Source organism: Apodemus sylvaticus, chromosome 21, assembly GCF_947179515.1.
Source record: "Apodemus sylvaticus chromosome 21, mApoSyl1.1, whole genome shotgun sequence".
In the NCBI taxonomy this organism is placed as follows: Eukaryota; Metazoa; Chordata; class Mammalia; order Rodentia; family Muridae; genus Apodemus; species Apodemus sylvaticus.
In genome coordinates this window covers 23,855,962-23,873,958 of record NC_067492.1, presented here as the reverse complement: position 1 = coordinate 23,873,958, position 17,997 = coordinate 23,855,962, and the positions used below count along the sequence as shown (strand labels likewise).

The 17,997-nt window shown below is 56.5% G+C and overlaps 3 protein-coding genes across 10 annotated transcripts; 2 read left to right on the top strand and 1 right to left on the bottom strand.

Annotated features, from left to right (window-relative positions):
• Positions 1 to 403: 403 nt before the first annotated feature.
• Carmil2 (capping protein regulator and myosin 1 linker 2) lies at positions 404 to 12,769 on the top strand. Of its 4 annotated transcripts, XM_052166109.1 has the most exons (39): positions 404 to 618; positions 836 to 927; positions 1,022 to 1,072; positions 1,660 to 1,722; positions 1,841 to 1,965; positions 2,074 to 2,165; positions 2,335 to 2,405; positions 2,520 to 2,593; positions 2,732 to 2,807; positions 2,886 to 2,974; positions 3,058 to 3,152; positions 3,225 to 3,311; positions 3,391 to 3,503; positions 3,588 to 3,665; positions 3,795 to 3,871; positions 3,965 to 4,069; positions 4,245 to 4,314; positions 4,436 to 4,517; positions 4,627 to 4,723; positions 4,807 to 4,864; positions 4,997 to 5,169; positions 5,334 to 5,496; positions 5,577 to 5,675; positions 6,910 to 7,038; positions 7,132 to 7,245; positions 7,493 to 7,653; positions 7,728 to 7,815; positions 7,961 to 8,095; positions 8,227 to 8,293; positions 8,722 to 8,957; positions 9,741 to 9,841; positions 9,929 to 10,289; positions 10,373 to 10,495; positions 11,465 to 11,501; positions 11,659 to 11,730; positions 11,824 to 12,045; positions 12,168 to 12,248; positions 12,444 to 12,521; positions 12,605 to 12,769. In XM_052166109.1, exons 1-39 carry the CDS (start codon positions 579 to 581, stop codon positions 12,715 to 12,717), a joined length of 4,188 nt encoding a protein of 1,395 aa, XP_052022069.1. In that variant the 5' UTR covers positions 404 to 578; the 3' UTR covers positions 12,718 to 12,769. The 4 variants fall into 4 exon arrangements, with proteins under 4 accessions (XP_052022069.1, XP_052022070.1, XP_052022068.1 ...); XM_052166110.1 differs by lacking the exon at positions 12,168 to 12,248; XM_052166108.1 differs by having other exon boundaries at positions 3,588 to 3,871.
• Acd (ACD shelterin complex subunit and telomerase recruitment factor) lies at positions 12,731 to 15,600 on the bottom strand. 3 transcript variants are annotated; one of them, XM_052166111.1, is made up of 11 exons: positions 15,341 to 15,600; positions 15,121 to 15,257; positions 14,867 to 14,960; positions 14,702 to 14,778; positions 14,441 to 14,485; positions 14,300 to 14,334; positions 13,996 to 14,147; positions 13,815 to 13,911; positions 13,205 to 13,554; positions 12,988 to 13,097; positions 12,731 to 12,908 (listed from the first exon to the last, which is right to left on the bottom strand). In XM_052166111.1, exons 1-11 carry the CDS (start codon positions 15,437 to 15,439, stop codon positions 12,836 to 12,838), a joined length of 1,269 nt encoding a protein of 422 aa, XP_052022071.1. In that variant the 5' UTR covers positions 15,440 to 15,600; the 3' UTR covers positions 12,731 to 12,835. The 3 variants fall into 3 exon arrangements, with proteins under 3 accessions (XP_052022071.1, XP_052022072.1, XP_052022073.1); XM_052166112.1 differs by having other exon boundaries at positions 12,988 to 13,079; XM_052166113.1 differs by lacking the exons at positions 13,996 to 14,147; positions 14,702 to 14,778; positions 14,867 to 14,960; positions 15,121 to 15,257; positions 15,341 to 15,600 and having other exon boundaries at positions 12,988 to 13,079; positions 14,441 to 14,471.
• Positions 15,578 to 17,940, top strand: Pard6a (par-6 family cell polarity regulator alpha). 3 transcript variants are annotated; one of them, XM_052166120.1, is made up of 3 exons: positions 15,578 to 15,738; positions 16,620 to 16,842; positions 17,054 to 17,940. In XM_052166120.1, the coding sequence occupies exons 1-3, from the start codon at positions 15,724 to 15,726 to the stop codon at positions 17,806 to 17,808; spliced, it is 993 nt and encodes a 330-aa protein (XP_052022080.1). In that variant the 5' UTR covers positions 15,578 to 15,723; the 3' UTR covers positions 17,809 to 17,940. The 3 variants fall into 3 exon arrangements, with proteins under 3 accessions (XP_052022080.1, XP_052022079.1, XP_052022078.1); XM_052166119.1 differs by lacking the exon at positions 15,578 to 15,738 and adding an exon at positions 16,100 to 16,245 and having other exon boundaries at positions 17,057 to 17,940; XM_052166118.1 differs by lacking the exon at positions 15,578 to 15,738 and adding an exon at positions 16,100 to 16,245.
• The last annotated feature ends 57 nt before the right edge of the window (positions 17,941 to 17,997 follow it).

The following is a 17,997-nucleotide window of genomic DNA, read 5'->3' as shown; positions in this document are numbered from 1 at the left end:
CAGCCCAGCCTCTTTTCTTCCTGCCTGTTTTTACAGTGCTAGGATTACAGATAGGTTGCCAGACTTTTAAGTTCGTATCTGAGCAGGGCAGAACCTTGGGTGTTGGATAGTTCTTATTGAAGAGAGACACCTGTTTGAGTTCCTACTCCACCTACCCAACCGGTGTCTGAGAGTAGATCAAGCTAGGACTCTGGAATCCCCTGGAGGGTGGCGCCCCCTGGTGTTCGCGTCAGGGACTACGGGGCAGGGTGAAAGTAGGGCACCAGGCATGAAGAGGCAAGACCCTCTCCCCTACACACCACACCCATGTACCCGGAAGGAAAAGTCCCCGAGCGACAGCAGCAGTCAAGATTCGACCATCCTCCCACAACCTCCAAGCCGGGGGAACTCTGCCAACGAAGCCGGGGCGGGGAGGGGCCGGGCCGGGGGCGGCCTGGCAGGAAGCAGCGCGTACCTTCCGCTGCAGGAGGAGCAGGTGGCAGTAGTGCTGCCGGGGCCCCTGGCTTCCTGTGTACGCTCCTGCCGGCTGCTTTTGCTTTTTCCCGCCAGAGCTCATTGGGCCGGCCCGGCCCGGCCCTATGGCTCAGACCCCAGACGGCATATCCTGTGAACTGCGAGGTAAGCACTGCTTGGCCTTTCCCGGGAGCCCACCTGGCCGCGAAGAGCCGGACTCCAAACCAGACCTCTTAGCGCCTTAGGGAGGGCCAGTGCCTAAAAGTCCGCCTCATTTCTTCCTAGCTGATCCATAGATGGGCACTCAGCCTAGCATAGACCCTGGGCACAGAGTGGCCCTAATAGGGAGACCAAAGTCACCCAGTAGATTGTCTTTCCACAGGCGAGATCACCAAGTTCCTGTGGCCCAAGGAGGCGGAGCTGCTGTTGAAAACCTGGCTTCCCCAGGAGGGTGCTGAGCAAAGTCTTATCCTGGTACTGGTAGCCAGGAGTGAAGCTGGGGCAGAGGCCAGACCCAGCACAAAAAAACTTGATTTCCCTAGAATATTGTCTCCCCCCCTCCCCCCAGGCACTGCTTCGATGGAGGGCATATTTGCTGCACACCTGCCTTCCTCTGAGGGTGAGTTCCAGGCCTAGCCAACTCTCCTTCCTCTTCAGCAAGGGACTGCATTTGCAGGGCTTTTTTTTTTTTTTTTTTTTTTTTTAACTTTCTAACAGAACTGAGCCTCCAGCAGCGGACAGGAGGGAAGTCTGGGCAGGTCTAGCTCAGGATAACACAAAATTCTCAGCACCACCAGGTGACTCACAAGTGGTTGGAACTCTAGTTCCAAGACACCCACTGCCCTCTTCTGGCATCTTTGGGAACCAGTCAGTCACACACGTGGTACACAGACAAACATGCCCGCAAAACACCCAATTATAGTACAATTTTTTTAAAATTTAAGAACAAGCTAGGAGATGGTGGCACACGCCTTTAGTCCTGGCACTAGGGAGCCAGAAGCAGGTGGATCTCTGAGTTCTAGGCCAGCCTGGTCAAAGAGTGAGTTCCAGGACAGCCAGGGCTACACAGAGAAACCCTGTCTCAGGAAAGAAAGGAAGAGAGACAGAAACAGACAGAAGAGAAAGAGAAAGAAATTAAGAGCAAAAAACTAGGCTCCAGAGGGTGGCGTCAATGAGGCTGAATGATCCCTGTGTTTGTCTCTCCAGGTAGACTGCACATTCAGCTACCTGGAGGTCCAGGCCATGGCGTTGCAGGAAACACCTCCTCGGGTGAGAAAGCTGGACCCCAACTCAAACCTACACTGTTTTGATCATTTATCTCTACTCACAGAACTCTGAACAACCACCAGCTTCCACACAGGGATCCAAAGAGTTTCTCCTTCCCCAGGTCACCTTTGAACTGGAGTCCCTGCCTGAACTGGTCCTGGAGTTTCCTGGTGTGGCTGCCCTAGAACTGCTGGCTCAGCACGTGGCTGCAGCCATCAAAAAGGTCTTCCCTCGCTCAACCCTTGGGTGAGGCCTAGAAGATCCAAGGGGTGGGGCAGGCGGGGCAACAGTAGAAGCTTTTCATCCTTCAAGGAGCTAGAAGTCCCCTGCCTCTTCTCCTTATCCCCTGCCTAGGAAGCTATTCCGGAAGCCCACGCCCTCCTCGCTGCTGGCTCGACTGGAGAGAAGCCATCCCTTAGAGTCCACAGTACCCAGCAGTCCGTGTGGTGAGGGCCAACTCAAAGCCACATAAACCTTCCAGTTTGACTCCGTGCAACCCTAGTCCCTTGGTATTGGGGGCTCCCCAAAGTGAACCGGGCCACCTTTCTCACTACCACCATCTAGTATGGGACTGTCTCTGACTTTCTCTCTGTCACACCCCTGACACTTCTCTAGGTGGCTTCTTAGAGACATACGAAGCTCTGTGTGATTACAATGGCTTCCCGTTCCGAGAGGAGATTCAGTGGGTGAGGATAGGGCCCTTTTGGGGAGCTCTGGAGATGTTTGACCCCCCTGTGTGTGCTAAGCCCCTCGACCCTTTGTGGCCCCAAGCCAGCTTTGGATATTTTCTTAACATCTAGGATGTGGACACTATCTACAGTCGTCAGGGCTGCCGTCATTTCTGCCTTGGAGATTTTAGCCACCTTGGCAGCCGGTATGAGGCCTGCCAGGGCTGGGAGGAGAGGACTCCAGCATCCACATTCCTAGACTTCAGCTTCGCTGTAGAGGGGATGCTGGCTGAGCCCTATGTTTGGAAGGCCCTGAGCACCGCATTTTCTGTTCCCCACACTAGAGACCTGGCCTTAAGTGTAGCTGCCTTATCTTATAACCTGTGGTTCCGGCGCCTCTCCTGCGTGGACATGAAGCTGGTGAGGGTACACAACCGGGAGTGCCAAGGGGGTAAGGGTCAAAGTTCAGCCTGATGAGCCATGACCCTCTGCTCTCAGAGCCTGGAGGTCTCAGAACAGATCCTGCACATGACGAGTCAATCGTCCTATCTGGAGGAGCTGGTACTGGAGGCGTGTGGCCTGCGAGGGTGAGAGGCCGGAGCCGGGCTTGGGAACTAGTGGTCTGTGGAGAGACTGGGAATCAGGCTTACACTGGGATCTTGATCCTCAGAGACTTCGTTAGGCGACTAGCCCAGGCCCTGGCAGGACATTTGAATTCTGGACTTCAGGAGCTCAGCCTGTCTGGGAACTTGCTGGATGACAGAGGTATGGTAGAACCTGGGAGACCCAAGGCAGACGAACCAGGAGAGGTGAGGCTCACAGCTGCTCTGTCCACAGGTGTGGCTGCACTCAGCAGACACCTAGAGCATTGTCCCGGAGCCTTGAGGAGACTCAGCCTAGCACAGACAGGCTTGACGCCTCGAGGTGGGTGGGACTGAGGAGGCTGGGAGGGGGCGAGATGTGGTGTGTCTGATACTTAAACGCTCCTTCCACCTACCTCCAGGAATGAGAGCTCTAGGCAGGGCACTGGCAATGAACGCCACCTTTGACTCTACCCTGACCCACCTGGATCTCTCTGGGAACCCTGGGGCACTTGGAGCCTCCCAGGATAGTGGGGTGAGTAGCAGTTTTTCAAATCAGAAACTGGGACTGCCTAGCCAGATCCTTCACAACTCCCTGACTCCCTCCTTCCCTCTGTAGGGCCTGTATATTTTCCTGAGCCGTCCTAACGTTCTGGCGTATTTGAATCTTGCAGGCACTGACACTGCTCTAGGCACGGTGAGAATGTGGTCATGGGGGTTGTTTGGTAGGGCTTGCCTGTGCCAGAGCAGGGTGGGAGAGAGAACAGAGCGTGGCAGAGAAAGCCAGGGCTTCTGGAAGGTTATCATTAACACGGTCTCCCCTCAGCTCTTCACGGCGTTATCTGGGGGCTGCTGCTCGAGCCTCATCCATCTTGAAGCTTCGAGGAATATCTTCTCTCGCACGTAAGGGGCACCAGGCAGGCTCGGAAGGAAGAGGCTTGGGGGTATTAGCTCCCTGAGTATAAAGCCCACTTCTTCTCTCCATCCCCGCCTCAGGAAGTCCCAAGCGGCGCCAGCCGCGCTGCAGCTCTTCCTTGGCAGCACCAGGATGCTGCGGCACCTGGGCCTGGCCGGCTGTAAGCTACCGCCCGAAGCGCTCAGGTCAGTGTTGCTACCCATGGTCACGTCCTCACGGGCAGTCACACCCTTGAGCAGGGCCTTGACCTCCTCTGTCTCACCCCCTCTATCACACCCTTCATAACTCCAACCTGCCTGACGCTTATTCGTTCGCACCCTGAGTCCCAGATCTTGTCACCTGTGTGTTACCCTCTACCAGGGCCCTTCTAGATGGCCTTGCGCTCAACACTCAGATCCGTGACCTGCACCTAGATCTCAGCTCATGCGAGGTGGGCACCGAGTCCTGGTTTTGAGCTGGGAGCATGATAACATTATCAAGAATGGGGCTGGGAGACCTTCCCTACCCAGACATAAATCTCCTGAGTGCACCCTATCTCCCGCCACCTCCAGCTGCGCTCCGTGGGTGCCCAGGTGATACAAGACTTAGTTTGTGATGCAAGCGCCTTGAGTTCCTTGGATCTGTCGGATAATGGTGAGGCCACCAGGGAACCCATCCATGCTCTTAATATTTGTACCCGATCCCCAGGGTGGGGAACCTGACCTGGTAGCAGCGCCTCCAGTCTCACTCTGGTTACCCTTAGGCTTTGGCTCTGACATGGTGACCCTGGTGCTTGCCATCGGGAGGAGCCGGTCTCTGAAACACGTGGCCCTTGGAAGGAACTTCAATGTTCGGTGCAAGTAAGCCCCAAGCCTATCCCTCTACCTCTCAGATCAGGACTCCATCCCCTGGATAGTTCCCTAACAGCAGCCCCTGTCCGCAGGGAGACGCTGGACGATGTCCTGCACCGGATAGTCCAGCTCGTGCAGGATGATGACTGTGTGAGTTTCATAGAGCGCCGCGGGGCCCACAAGCAATTAACGTCTTGTAACGCTTCTTAACTTTTGTTCCTTCAAACCCTCTTGGCTGAACCTGAGCCTATCGATCCATCGGTGCCTTTCTTTCAACCCCAGCCTTTGCAGTCGCTGTCAGTGGCTGAGTCGCGATTGAGGCAGGGGGCCAGCGTCCTGATCCGGGCTTTGGGCACCAATCCTAAACTGACAGTGCTGGATATCAGTGGTAATGCCATAGGGGACGCTGGCGCCAAGATGCTGGCCAAGGCTCTACGAGTCAACACCAGGCTACGGTGGGCACGGTCATGATAAGGGGCTGGGACCGACAGAAGAGGGAAAGAGTTATATATTAGAGGGGTGTATGGGTTTAAGGTGTATGTGATGACGAGGCAGATGAATGGATAAGGCCTGAGGGTTGGGTGGCGTTCTGCCCCAACTGAAGCCTGGTGGCGCCCAGGTCTGTGATCTGGGACCGGAACAACACATCTGCTCTGGGTCTGCTGGATGTGGCGCAAGCCTTGGAACAGAACCACAGCCTGAAGTCCATGCCGCTGCCACTGAATGATGTAACACAGGCACATCGCAGCCGGCCAGAGCTCACAGCCCGAGCAGTCCATCAGGTGGGGGTCCCCTCTTCTCTCTGTCCTTTTGTATGCGGCGACTCCACCCACTGGCATTTCTCACCAACTCTTGCCTTCAGATCCAAGCCTGTCTCTGGAGGAACAACCGGGCTGACTCGACTTCCGACCTCAAGCCTTGCCTTCAGCCCTCGGGTCTGATTTCAGACCGCTCAGAGCAGGTCAGTGTTCCTTGCCCTAATCTTGAGTACCTGGGCCCCTGAGTCTCAGAGTCTGACTTTCCCGGGCCACAGTGCTGAGTTCTGTGTCCCAAACAATGTCCTTTCCCTGGTCACCATTGTTGAAATAGTTTCCGTGTAGCGTCTGGCCGCCTTCCTCTCAGTGTGTAAATAGGCCGTCCTCGTGTAGCCTCCTCATCCGACTGACTTCCCACGAGGGCTGCTCTCCTCTCTCCGCTGACTGTGTGGCTCCTGCAGTCCTATCTCTGGCTTTAGTTTCCCTCCATTAACCCATCTTTTTGTATCGTTCTTACCTCTGCATTCCCAAGCCTCAATTCTTTTGATTTGTTTTTGCTTTCTTGAGACAGGGATTCTCTGCGTAGCCTGGGATGGCCTTGAACTCACAGAGCTTTGCCTGCTTCTGCCTCCCATGGGCTGGGACTAAAGGTGCATGGCCACCACTGCCTGGTTCCAAGCCTTATCTAAGCTCTGAAGCCCAGTTACCCAGTTAGTTACCTTAATCCAGATATCCTGAGGATGGGCTTTATGCACTGCACACCTTCAAATGATTTTTAAAAATACATTTGTTGATTGATTGATGATTGATTGATTTTGTGTGTGTGTGTACATGCACCAGCATGCCCATGCCCCCAGGTACATTTGGAAATCAAAGCATAACATGCTAGAGCCAGTTCTCTCCACACTGCGGGTCCCGGGATTGGCTTCTCATTAGGCTCAGTAACAAGCACCGTTACCCATGAGCCATCTCCCCGGCTCTCAAGTGATCTTATTATCTTTTAAAAACGCATTCTCTTGCATGGAAGCCAACTTTTTTGATGTCTAGATCACTAAATGCCCTTTTCAGTTCCCTCCTGGCCATACTGGAGCCTTCAGTCCTCCTTGGTCTGCCTCTGGACCATCAATCAAACATACAGTCTAAGCTTACCACAGACCAGCCATGCTCGACTTCCTCAGGGCTTTTTTTTTTCTCTTGCGCATGCGTAATCTCCCCTCCCCACAATCCTCTGTATAGATGGTTAAGGTGACAGCTTTTCAATCAGAGTGACCAAAGCTGCTTTCCTTCCTGTTTTAGGCCGAGAGAAAAATATCAGATGATCACATAGGGTTTCCCTCACAGTTTGTCTTCCTCTAGGAAACCCTGGAAGGGAGACAGGCAAACTTGGGGAGACTAATGAGAGACAACAGGTAGAACTAATCCATGACTCCCCGCCCCCAGGAGGTGAATGAGCTATGCCAGTCCGTACAGGAGCACGTGGAGCTGCTGGGTTGCGGGGCCGGGCCTCAGGGTGAGGTCGCTGTGCACCAGGCAGAGGATGCCATCCAGAATGCCAACTTCTCTCTCAGTGTGAGCACTCCCTCCCCTGCTGGGAGGACCTTTCGGCTCCCGATCATTCACCACGTGCCAGCTTGCAACTCCTTCTGTTCCTCGCCCCCCCAGATCCTTCCCATTCTCTATGAGGCTGGGAGGTCTTCAAGTCATCACTGGCAGCTGCAGCAGAAGCTGGAGAGCCTCTTGGGTCAGGTGGGCGAGATCTGCCGTCAGGACATCCAGGTAAGGTGCTAGTCCCGCCCCAGCCGCACCTCCATATGCAGGCTTAACCCTCATCCCACAAGCTTGTCTGTGATATGGGAACTCACACCTTCAAGCCAAAGGGGCTGGGCTCTATCCACATTGCTAAGCATTTTCTTTTTTTTTTTTTTGGTTTTTTGGATTTGGTTTTTGTCGAGACAGGGTTTCTTGGTGTAGTCCTGGCTGTCCTGGAACTCACCCTGCTAAGCATTTTCTAACCTTTGTCCAGGACTTCACTCAGACCACACTGGATACCACACGGAGCCTCTGCCCACAGATGTTGCAGAGACCTGGCTGGAAGAAGCAACTAGAGGGAGTTCTGGTGGGCTCCGGGGGCCTCCCAGAACTGCTTCCAGAACATCTGCTGCAAGATGCCTTCACTAGGCTGAGGTGAGCAAGAATGGCTGGGCTGAGCAGAGCTGAGCAGAGCTAGCACACTAATCCTTGCTGTCATCTGCCTTCAGGGACATGCGTCTGTCAATCACGGGGACCCTAGCAGAGAGCATTGTGGCTCAGGCTCTTGCAGATCTTCGTGCAGCCCGAGATCGACTGGTGAGGGAAGGCTTTGCACACAGTTTGTAGAGTGACTTGTTTAACACTCACAGGGCACCCTGTACTGACTTCTGGGGTCATAAGATAGTGAGTGACATTAAGGTTATCTTAGATCTGCCTAGCTTTGGGTGGCCTGATATTGCAGGTGGAGAGTCTGGCTCAGCAGGCACCAGTGACAGCGGCCCCTGCTGTACCACCACTGGGTGGGGATGAGTTCAGCCATCTTGATCCTGGGGGCTTGGAAGAGCTTCTCTTTCCCACGGAGGAGGAGAGAGAAAAGGTAAGTGTCTCCGGCATCCCAAGCCTAGAACCCCGGCTCTTCCCTTCTTGCTCTGGAATGTGGCAGGTGAGTAGCAGTTCTGGGCCATGCCCTACCCCAACCCTAGACTGAGGCTGTACCCGTCCCACCAGGATGACGGTTCTTCATGGAAATGGCTTGAGCCCAGCAATTGTTTTCACTGGGTCCCCTCCCTTCATGGTAAGTCAGGCCCTGGAGGGAAGAGAGTTTATCCAAGTGGACCGATGCTCTGTTAAACCTGGACACTTAGACACTCCTTCAGCCCTGTCCTGGGTGTACCCTAGCCCTTCCCTGATCCAAGCCAGGAAGAAAGCCGGAGTCGGCTGTTCTCAGAACCCTGTGGGACCCGAACAGAATAAGACTAAGATAACCTCCTTCCCTACCTCCTCCCCTTTCCCTAACCCCAGGACGCGCATGCTTGGCGGCTGCACAGAGTCGCGCGCACTCGGGGCCGCGCTCAGCACCACGGACAGCGGCGGCTGGGGGAGGGGCGGGCGGCGTAGCCGGGCCCCTCCCCGCGCCCTGGGCGGGTCCCCGCCGCCCGCCCCAGCGCCTCCGCCACCTCCCCGGGTTCGACGCTCTGTGCTCTTCTGGTGCTTTTGCCCCAGGTGCTGGTGAGGAAGCAGAACGGGACCCCGAGCTGGCAGCTCCGGGGGAAGATGCGGAGCCGCAGGCTGGGCCGTCTGCACGCGGCTCTCCAAGCCCCGCCGCCCCCGGGCCACCCGCCGGCCCTCTGCCTCGCATGGACCTGCCACCCGCCGGGCAACCCCTACGCCATCCGACCCGAGCCCGGCCGAGGCCACGTCGCCAGCACCACCACCGCCCGCCGCCGGGGGGCCCCCAGGTAAGGGCTTCCCTTCCCCCTCGCCCCTCTTGAGGGTCATGGGTGGACCAGTCACTCTTCACTTGTGATAGAAGACAGGAAGATGGGTTGTGGAGGCCCAAGGCCACCGGATTGCGCCCTATCATCTTTCTGGCCACCCTCAGCCTGTGGCCATAACGGGGCCGTGGTGTGCGGCTTTCGTGTGAGGCGCTCCTAGATGGAGGACTCCCTCCTCGTAGCGGTCTGCTCTCTGGGTGAACGTGCGAGAGCGGTGTCCGCCTTGTCCTCCCGCTCATAAGGTTACTGAAAAACATTGGGCAGCTGGGCCGCGGGACACTCCTGCGTCTGCTGTGCACCGGCGGGTGGATGTATGTGTGGGTTGGCTCCTGGCAAGGGTAGTGGGCACTGGCAGAAGGGGAGGAGGAGCTGGCCTGAGGCCCCCTGAGGGTCTGACGCAGCAGCGGCGCCACTGAGCCGGGATGAGAGGCCGGGTGGTGTGGTGTGGTGTGGTGTGGTGTGGAGGGTTAGGGTACTGCAGGGAACTGTTGGGAGTAGAAGAAGGGACGGCATATTGGAATGTGTGACCCGTAGGTGTTTGCTTAGTGACAGCCAGGTGGTTCAGGGGTATCGCTTCCTCTGGACTGGGCGGGTGCACTGTGACAGCAGGGAAGATTGAAATCCAGCATGGGCCAGACAGTCCCCAGCTCTGGGATGTACTTAGGCCAGGCCACTGGGAAGGAGGGGCGCCTAGGGGCAAGAGTCATAGTTCTCAGTCCTGACTCCTAACCTCCCAATGTCTCCCAGGTGTCCCCAGCCCTGCTTCAAGAAGGGAATGGGCTCACTGCACGTGTGGATGAGGGTGTGGAGGAATTCTTCTCCAAAAGGCTGATCCAGCAGGATCGCCTGTGAGTGAGGGTCCGTTTGGGGGGGGGGGGGCAGAAGAGGGTGGGACATTCCTGAGTTTCTTCTCTCACTGATGGTTGTTCCTACAGCTGGGCCCCAGAGGAGGATCCAGCCACTGAGGGTGGTACCACTCCTGTTCCCCGCACACTTCGAAAGAAGCTGGGGACCCTCTTTGCCTTTAAGAAACCTCGTTCAACAAGGGGTCCACGACCTGATCTAGAGACCAGCCCTGGGGCAGCAGCTCGTGCCAGAAAAACCACGCTTGGGGATCTGCTTCGACCACCAGCCCGGCCAGGCCGTGGTGAGGAGCCTGGAGGGGCAGAAGGCGGCACCAGCAGCCCCGACCCTGCTCGCAGAAATCGGCCTCGTTACACACGGGAGAGCAAGGCCTACTCCATGATACTGCTGCCTGCTGAGGAGGAAGCAGCTGTGGGGCCCAGACCTGATAAGGTAAGGCCAGGTGCCAGGGCTGAGGGCTCTTCGGGGACAGAGAGCAGTGGGCTTTCTCTCCACCTTGTCATCTCTGTCCTCAGAGGCGGCCTCTGGAACGGGGAGACACAGAGCTGGCTCCATCTTTTGAGCAGCGGGTACAAGTGATGCTGCAGAGGATTGGCGTGAGCCGGGGCAGTGGGGGCGCCGAAAGCAAGAGGAAGCAAGTGAGTTGGGGGTGGGGAGTGAGCTTCGGGGACAGGTGGCTTGTGGTAATCTGTGGGTGACATCTGTGACCAAGAACGGAGGAACACACAGTGCGAATAGATCTAATTATCAGTTACATGTTCTTACCGTAACCTCAAGAGTCTTTGTATTTAATTTTCTTCCTTCTTGCTTCTGACCTGGTTCAGGTCTTTTGGGGTTTAGGGAACTCCTTTCTCTGAAGGAGAACTTAACAAAAATTTGACCTTGTTTTACCTATGCCTGAAAGTCCTCCAGGAACTTCCTCTTTATCCAGATTCCTAATCCTGCTGCTAGATCTCATAGGATCTCGGTATTGGCCACCTTAGATCTGTTCTCCTTTGGAGCCTCATTTGGCCATTGGGTTATCGTCTCTGTCGGTCTGGTCATGTACTGGATTATGCAGGTTCCTTTTCGGCCTTCCCTGCAGTCCCTACTGAGCTGTTCCTGATGCCCTTCCATGGTCACCCGGATAACATTCCTACACTCACAGTCTTTATTAGGAACTACACCTCTGTGTACCTACCATCTGTTTAAACAGCTTTTCGGGAAAAACATATGCAGTGAGACCTGGCCTGAATGTAGTGATATTAAAGTGTGGAAAGTCATAGAACTAAGAGATCACATTATCTGCTGGATGTGGCGGTAGTCTCAGCATTCAGAAAGCTGGGGCAGGAGGATGGCAAGCCAGACTAGCTTGAGCCATATACAGCATGAGGAACTCAAAAGCAAGCAAGCAAACAAACAAAACCCCCACCTGTCATGACTAACATGCACATTTTCGTGTGTTAACTGTCTATCCCAGACTGTAAGGTCAGAGGGCAGGGACTGGCTTTGCCATGCTCTGGCCAGCCTCTGGTATGCATTCTGTAGCTGGGTTTTACAAACATGAACAGAGACAAGGCCAGAGTCAGGGAAACGGGGCTGCTGTCTGACTGATTTGTCTCCTACAGAGTACAGACGGCGAGATCAAGAAGGCAGGCTCTGATGGTGAGTAGCACCCCGCCCGGGACAAGGAGGTGCATGATGGGGGAGAAGGTAGCCTCAGAGATAATCCCTAAGGTACTGGCTCCTCTGCAGGAGAGGACCGGCTGCTTTCCCTCCACCATTAAGGTCTGACACCTAAGCCTCTAATCCTTCCTTGCAGGTGACATTATGGACAGTTCCACAGAGACCCCTCCCATGTCAATCAAGTCCCGGACCCACTCTGTGTCTGCTGGTGAGTGAGGGGATAGGAGCGGGGTCAGGCCATTGTTCAGAACTATTCCCCAGCCAGGCTTGGGTGTTAGCTGACACTTATTCCTCTACCCAGATCCCTCGTGTAGACCGGGGCCAGGGGGCCAGGGGCCTGAGTCTGCCGCCTGGAAGACACTGGGACAGCAGCTGAATGCAGAGCTCAGAGGCCGTGGTTGGGGCCAACAGGATGGTCCGGGGCCTCCCTCCCCATGTCCCAGCCCAAGCCCCCGAAGAACCAGCCCCTCCCCAGACATCCTGAGCCTCCCAGAGGACCCCTGCTTGGGCCCTAGGAATGAAGGTAGGTAGGCACCCCACTCCTAGGCTGGGACCTGACTCATCTGGGCACACCGAAGGTGGGGGGGCAAACGACGGGTATGGGCAGGGTATGGGAACATGCTCTGGTATCTTGGCCTCCTCTAGATGGTCAGCTGAGGCCAAGGCCCCTGTCGGCAGGCCGGCGAGCAGTGTCTGTGCATGAGGACCAGCTCCAGGCCCCCGCGGGTGAGGGAGACACCTGTCTGTGCTTGAGTGCAGAAGGGGAAGGGTGGGTTCCTGGACTTGCGCGTCAGGCCTCGGACAGGGCCCCGCTGCTGTGAGTGCTGGGGCATTTATGGGAGTACCATGTAGATGGTTTTGCGTGCACTGAAGGTGGACAGGAGGGCTGGGGCCAGTGAGTTTTTTCTGTCCCCTTTCTAGACCGGCCCCTTCGGCTGCAGCGCTCCCCTGTCCTCAAGCGTAGACCGAAGCTCGAGGCGCCCCCGTCCCCAAGCTTAGGTGAGAGTGGTCAAGGGCTGGCTGGGAAGGTGACAGGCCTGCTGAGCACAAGCCTACAGTTCTCTCTCCATCTCCCTTCACAGGCTCTGGCCTTGGACCCAAGCCTCTTCCTCCGTACTCCCCAGAGCCCTCCAGCCCTGAGCGGAGCCCTCCCTCCCCAGCCACAGACCAAAGAGGCGGCGGCCCCAACCCCTGATCCTCTCTCCTCCTGCCGCATGAAATTATTTTATTAAAAAACTTGAATGAAACAGCGTGGAGTACTGTTTGTCCGTAGGCCCATGTGTACGCATCCTCTGACATGTCCCTGTGGCTCCTCATACCTGTGTTAATTCAGACTCTGACTCCATCACTATGTTCAAGGCCCAAGCTACAAGCTGAGGAGAAAGCCTGGAAAGAAAACACACCCAGAGGTCAGGGTCACCTAAGACTGGTGACCAACACAGGCGGGGCCGTCCCAGACACTCACCTGGCAGTTTGGACCTGGGTGTGGAGGGAGGCAGAGGGGGTCTCATATTTATACTGGAATGCAGAAGTGTCACGATGCCTCTTTGGGGGTTCCTGGAAGGGGTGAAATATCTGGAGAGAGTCCAGTAAGGACCACTAATGCCATCCGAGCCTACCCTTAGCCCTCTCCAAGCCCTGCCCAAGGCCCTCCCAGTTTCCCTTCCAGTCCCAATACTCACCCACAGGGAGCAGGACTCCTGGGCTCTGGTTTGTGGAAGAAGCTGCCGTTTCTTGGGCCACTGGGGCTCCCTGAACTCCAGCTTAGGAGCCACAGTCTCACGGGCCTGGTGTGTACCAGGGCTTTGTCGAAGGGGTGAGAGACTGGGGGTGCAGGCCAAGTCTGGGGAACTGGGTGGAGAACTGCAGGTGGGGGAACTGGGAGGCTGAGCTCTTGGGGAGGTTGAGCCAGCAGCTGGTGGAGACTGGGAGCTGTCCTGCTGCCCAGGGTCCGAGGTAGCCACGGCTGACAGAAGGCTAACGCTGGCACCACTTTCCTCCGGGGGCGTGTGGCTGAGTGAATCGGGTGTTTCTGGGGGAAAGGAGACCTGGTGTGAGCACAGACCTCTCTGCTCGGGACAGCTGAGCACCTGTGAGCATTATACAGCATTTCACAGCCTCTACAGTCCAGTTATCTGACCTAGAGTACTGAGTGCTTACGGCCTGAACCAGAGGAACTGGGTGAAGGGCAAAGATGGGTCCCTGGAAATCTAGAGAGAATCATCAGTGCTGTGGTGGGCTCTAGGTGCCCACCGTCCTCTCCCTCCCTCCCCTTTTCCATCTAGTTCTTACCCTGTGCCTTCTGACTTGAGCCTACAGATCTCAGAATTTGCTCCTCCTCCTCAGGGATGTGCAGTAATGAGCTTGACACCGAGAACACAGCTTCTCCCTGCGGGACAGGAGAGCGCAGCGTGGCAGTGGCCTAACCCTCCCTTCTCCCTCTGAGACCTCCAAAGAAGAGCCCAGCACTGACCGTGGCCTGGGAGCAAGTAGCAGTCCAGTGGGTGAGGGGGGGTGTGGTGCAAGGACCGTTTAGCATCAGGCAGCTCTCGGCCAGACGCACTAGGGCTCCCCGATGATCCTGGTCCTCCTTCACCTCATCCAGAAGCTGAGACAGGGTTATGCCTGGGGCCAGCATTTTTGGCCAAAGGATTGAAGTTGAAACAAGAAGGAATCGTAAGGAAGAGATTACTGTGACATGATGTCACTGAGGAAACAGGTGCAGAGATAACCACAGAGAGAGTTAGGGAGAGTTACCGGGAAACCCTTACTGGTACCTGTGCTGGAAGAAGCAGACTCTGAAAGGTGGTCCCTAAGGAAACAGTAAATACTTCTCAGGAGCAATTCTGATGCCCATCTACCCAGCTGTGCCACCCGTGACCACCACACACCCCCTCAGGGCCCAACCCCCAACTCACTCAAGACATTCATTGAGTTTTCTCTGCACATCTGAATCCTGATTGCTGGGAGGAAGAGGAGGGTGGTGGGTGATCAGCGTGATTGATGCCCATCCCTCTTACCTAAAGACCTATGCCCAGGCATGTGAGGACGGGAGCTTCAGTTAACTGTTTTGTTTTGGGGAGAGGAATATGGAGACTTAGACTGAAGCCCTCAGGACCTTGCGAAGCCAGTAGTCTGCCACTGAGCTACAGCCCCCTTCCCTTGGAGTGATCACTTACCAACCAGTCACCTGTACCCGGGGCTGTTCCGTGGGCAGCAGGTTAAAGCGATCCACCTGGAGGTAGAACTCCGCAGGCTGGAGGAGTCGGGGAGTGGTGTCTCAGGAGTTGTGACAAAGAGCTAGGTACAGTAGCCAGCCCGCCCAAGTGAGCCTTCTCACTCACCGCATGGTCCTGAGCCACCTGAATACGGAGCTCGCAGGCTTGCAGCAGCAGGAGCCGGCCCTCGGTCCCGCGGAATCCGAACTCCTTCTCCTCCCTGCGGCGAGCACAGCCCTCACTGCCCAGAGCACAGGCACAAACCCCAGACGCCCGGCGAATGGGCTTCCGCACCTCACCAGCACCCGCCCACCTCAGGTTCAATATCGCACTACCCAGCTGGGCTCCCACCTTCCGCAGACAAGTAGCACCTCTCTTACCAGTCGGAGGTGTCAATTGCATTGCGCGTCACCACGCAGCGGACGCTGTGAGTTCCATCTGACACAAGCAACACGGCCCCGGCGTCAGGTGTGTCAGGGGCGGATGATGGGCCCGGAGTCTCCGAGTCCTGGAGGACCTAACACAACAGCAGTGGCTGGAGTCAGTTCACGCCCTCCTCAGTCTCCACCCGGGTCTCTGGGATCTGAGTGGCCTGCTCACCTTGAGCAGCTGCCCGGCTCGTGGACTTGACAGTGTTTCTGAGCCCAGGACCAGCTCTCGAATCCAGGGCTGCAGGACCAGGTGCCCTGAATTCGACATTAGCGCGGCGGCACCCTAGGAGACCCCCCCAGAAGGGGCTTCCCGCGAGCACCGCCGCTCAGTCACTGGCGGGAAAGGAAGCACGTGACCGCTGGGCGGATCCTAAGTTTGAGGTCCCGCCCATTGTCGGTTCTGCGCCTGCGCAAGCACTTCTTGGGTCTTGCTGACTAACCTAGTTGCTGGCTGATGGCAATTTATTCTTACCCGGGCATCTCTCCTGAGCTTGTGAGCTGTTCCTTAGTTCAACTCTGGAACCGGAAAGGAAAAGGCAAGGACTAGCCTGGATGAGAGCGATCCAGGTTAGGAGGTTGCAGCAGAGAATGGGGCTTGAAGCCACTTCGGCTCTGTGTGAGACCTCCAGCGTTTTCCTAAAACGTTGATTTAGTTTCCTCTACAAAATACGCGGCCCTGTAAGGCTAATAGAAATGACTGCGCAGACAACTTAATCAATGTTAGTTCCCTCATTCTGCCCTTGGATTGGTCGAGTCCTCTTTAGGACGCTCGAACCATAGCGTAATGACGTAAGAACAGAGGAAGCCCTCGCTTCCTCCGGCTCCGTTTCCTAGGAAACGTAAACTCCGCGTTTCTCGGTGTCGCGTCCCCCTTGACGTCATGGTTTGGGTGGGAGGGCGGGGCGAGTGCTACCGCCAGGGGCGGGGCGGCTCGGGCCAGCGGGCCGGGCTGTGCACCTGCGCCTCGGCGGGCTGCCGTGGGGCACTGTCCCCCGCCCGCCAGGCCCCGCAATGGCCAGGCCGCAGAGGACTCCGGCCCGCAGTCCCGATAGCATCGTCGAGGTGAAGAGCAAAGTAAGGGCTTCTCTGGTCTCGGCTCTGGCCCCTGCGCTAGGCGCTCCCAATTCCCTTTCTCTCCCTTACTAGCTCCTTGGGTCTCCATCACCTCTTTCTGTCCTCCATCCTCCACGTCCTCTTCTGCCTTTCTGTCTGCCTCCCCTCATCGTATTCTCCCTCTCACTACGGACTTCCAGAGTCCCTCTGTGGCCTGGGTACGTGGAGAGCAAGGGAAAGACCTTGGACAGTGTCCCTTGCACTGAGCTGAGGTTTCAGCTTAAGGCTGCAGCTGTGGCAGCAGCCCTTTCCCTCTCCTGACAGCCTCAGTCCTGTAGTGAGAAAGGGGCTTGCGCTCTATCCTGACACTCCTCTCCCTTCCCTCCCGCCTCCAGTTTGACGCCGAGTTCCGACGCTTCGCACTACCCCGCACTTCGGTGAGAGGCTTTCAGGAGTTCTCGCGGTTGCTGTGTGTGGTACATCAGATCCCTGGCCTGGATGTGCTGCTTGGCTATACGGATGCTCACGGTGACTTGCTGCCCCTCACCAACGATGACAGTTTGCACCGGGCCCTGGCCAGCGGGCCCCCACCTCTGCGCCTCTTGGTCCAGAAACGGGGTGAGGATGGGGTATAGTGGGCAACTTCCTTGGGGTAGGGTGACAGGGCAGGTATATTAGGGTAGACCATACCCAGGGCTCCCAGGCTTTCCGTTCTGTAACCTCTGCCCTTGGTTTGACCTCCAAGTAGCAGGAAAACAGTTGACATTGTCCCTATCACGGGCCCAAATGGGAGAAGAGTCTCTAATCTTAGTACCCCCCTCTCCTGCAGCAGAAGGTGACTCCAGTGGCCTGGCTTTTGCCTCCAACTCTCTACAGAGGCGCAAGAAAGGGCTCCTGCTGCGACCAGTGGCACCTCTGCGCACCAGGCCACCCCTGTTAATCAGCTTGCCCCGAGATTTCCGCCAGGTGTCTTCAGTTATAGACGTGGACCTACTGCCTGAGACCCACCGACGGGTGAGGCTGCACAGACACGGTTCGGACCGTCCCCTGGGCTTCTACATTCGAGACGGCATGAGCGTCCGTGTGGCTCCCCAGGGCCTAGAGCGGGTCCCAGGAATCTTCATCTCCCGCCTGGTGCGTGGGGGCCTGGCTGAGAGTACAGGGCTGCTGGCGGTCCGTGATGAGATCCTGGAGGTCAATGGCATTGAGGTGGCTGGGAAGACCTTGGACCAAGTGACGGACATGATGGTTGCCAACAGCCATAACCTCATTGTCACCGTCAAGCCTGCCAACCAACGTAATAATGTGGTGCGAGGGGCATCTGGGCGCCTGACAGGGCCTTCCTCAGTAGGGCCCGGGCCTACTGATCCTGACAGTGATGATGACAGCAGTGACCTGGTCATCGAGAATCGTCACCCCCCCTGTTCCAATGGGCTGACTCAGGGGCCCCTGTGCTGGGACCTGCAACCTGGCTGCCTACTTCCTGGTGCTGGCAGCTCCCTGCCCTCCTTGGATAGCAGAGAGCAAGCCACTTCTGGCTGGGGGGATGGCATGCGAGGTGATGTTAGTGGATTCAGCCTCTGACAGGCAAAGATGCAGCCCTTGTCACTTTAGGCTGCTGGACCACGGCCTGAGCTTTCCGGTTGGGGAGGGAAGATTAGCCTGCTCACAAAGCCCTCTCAGCCTGGTGAACATTAAAAGTTTTCTACAAATGTAGATCTGGTACTTGTGTCCCAGCCCCAATCTCTTCTGATCCTGTAAGTCAGTCTTCTT

Bases quoted from the DNA above. Each gene is read 5' to 3' on its own strand.
- Carmil2 (XM_052166108.1), top strand. From the start codon at position 579: ATGGCTCAGACCCCAGACGGCATATCCTGTGAACTGCGAG. The intron at 7,816-7,960 runs GTGAGGGAAGGC...CTGATATTGCAG, and splicing joins GTGCAGCCCGAGATCGACTG to GTGGAGAGTCTGGCTCAGCA. The intron at 10,496-11,464 runs GTGAGTTGGGGG...TGTCTCCTACAG, and splicing joins CCGAAAGCAAGAGGAAGCAA to AGTACAGACGGCGAGATCAA.
- Acd (XM_052166111.1), bottom strand. From the start codon at position 15,439: ATGTCGAATTCAGGGCACCTGGTCCTGCAGCCCTGGATTCGAGAGCTG. The intron at 14,335-14,440 runs GTGAGTTGGGGG...CTGTTTCCTTAG, and splicing joins AAACTCAATGAATGTCTTGA to GGACCACCTTTCAGAGTCTG. The intron at 13,555-13,814 runs GTAAGAACTAGA...CCTTTCCCCCAG, and splicing joins CTCAAGTCAGAAGGCACAGG to AAACACCCGATTCACTCAGC.
- Pard6a (XM_052166118.1), top strand. From the start codon at position 16,183: ATGGCCAGGCCGCAGAGGACTCCGGCCCGCAGTCCCGATAGCATCGTC. The intron at 16,246-16,619 runs GTAAGGGCTTCT...TCCCGCCTCCAG, and splicing joins TCGTCGAGGTGAAGAGCAAA to TTTGACGCCGAGTTCCGACG. The intron at 16,843-17,053 runs GTGAGGATGGGG...CCTCTCCTGCAG, and splicing joins CCTCTTGGTCCAGAAACGGG to CAGAAGGTGACTCCAGTGGC.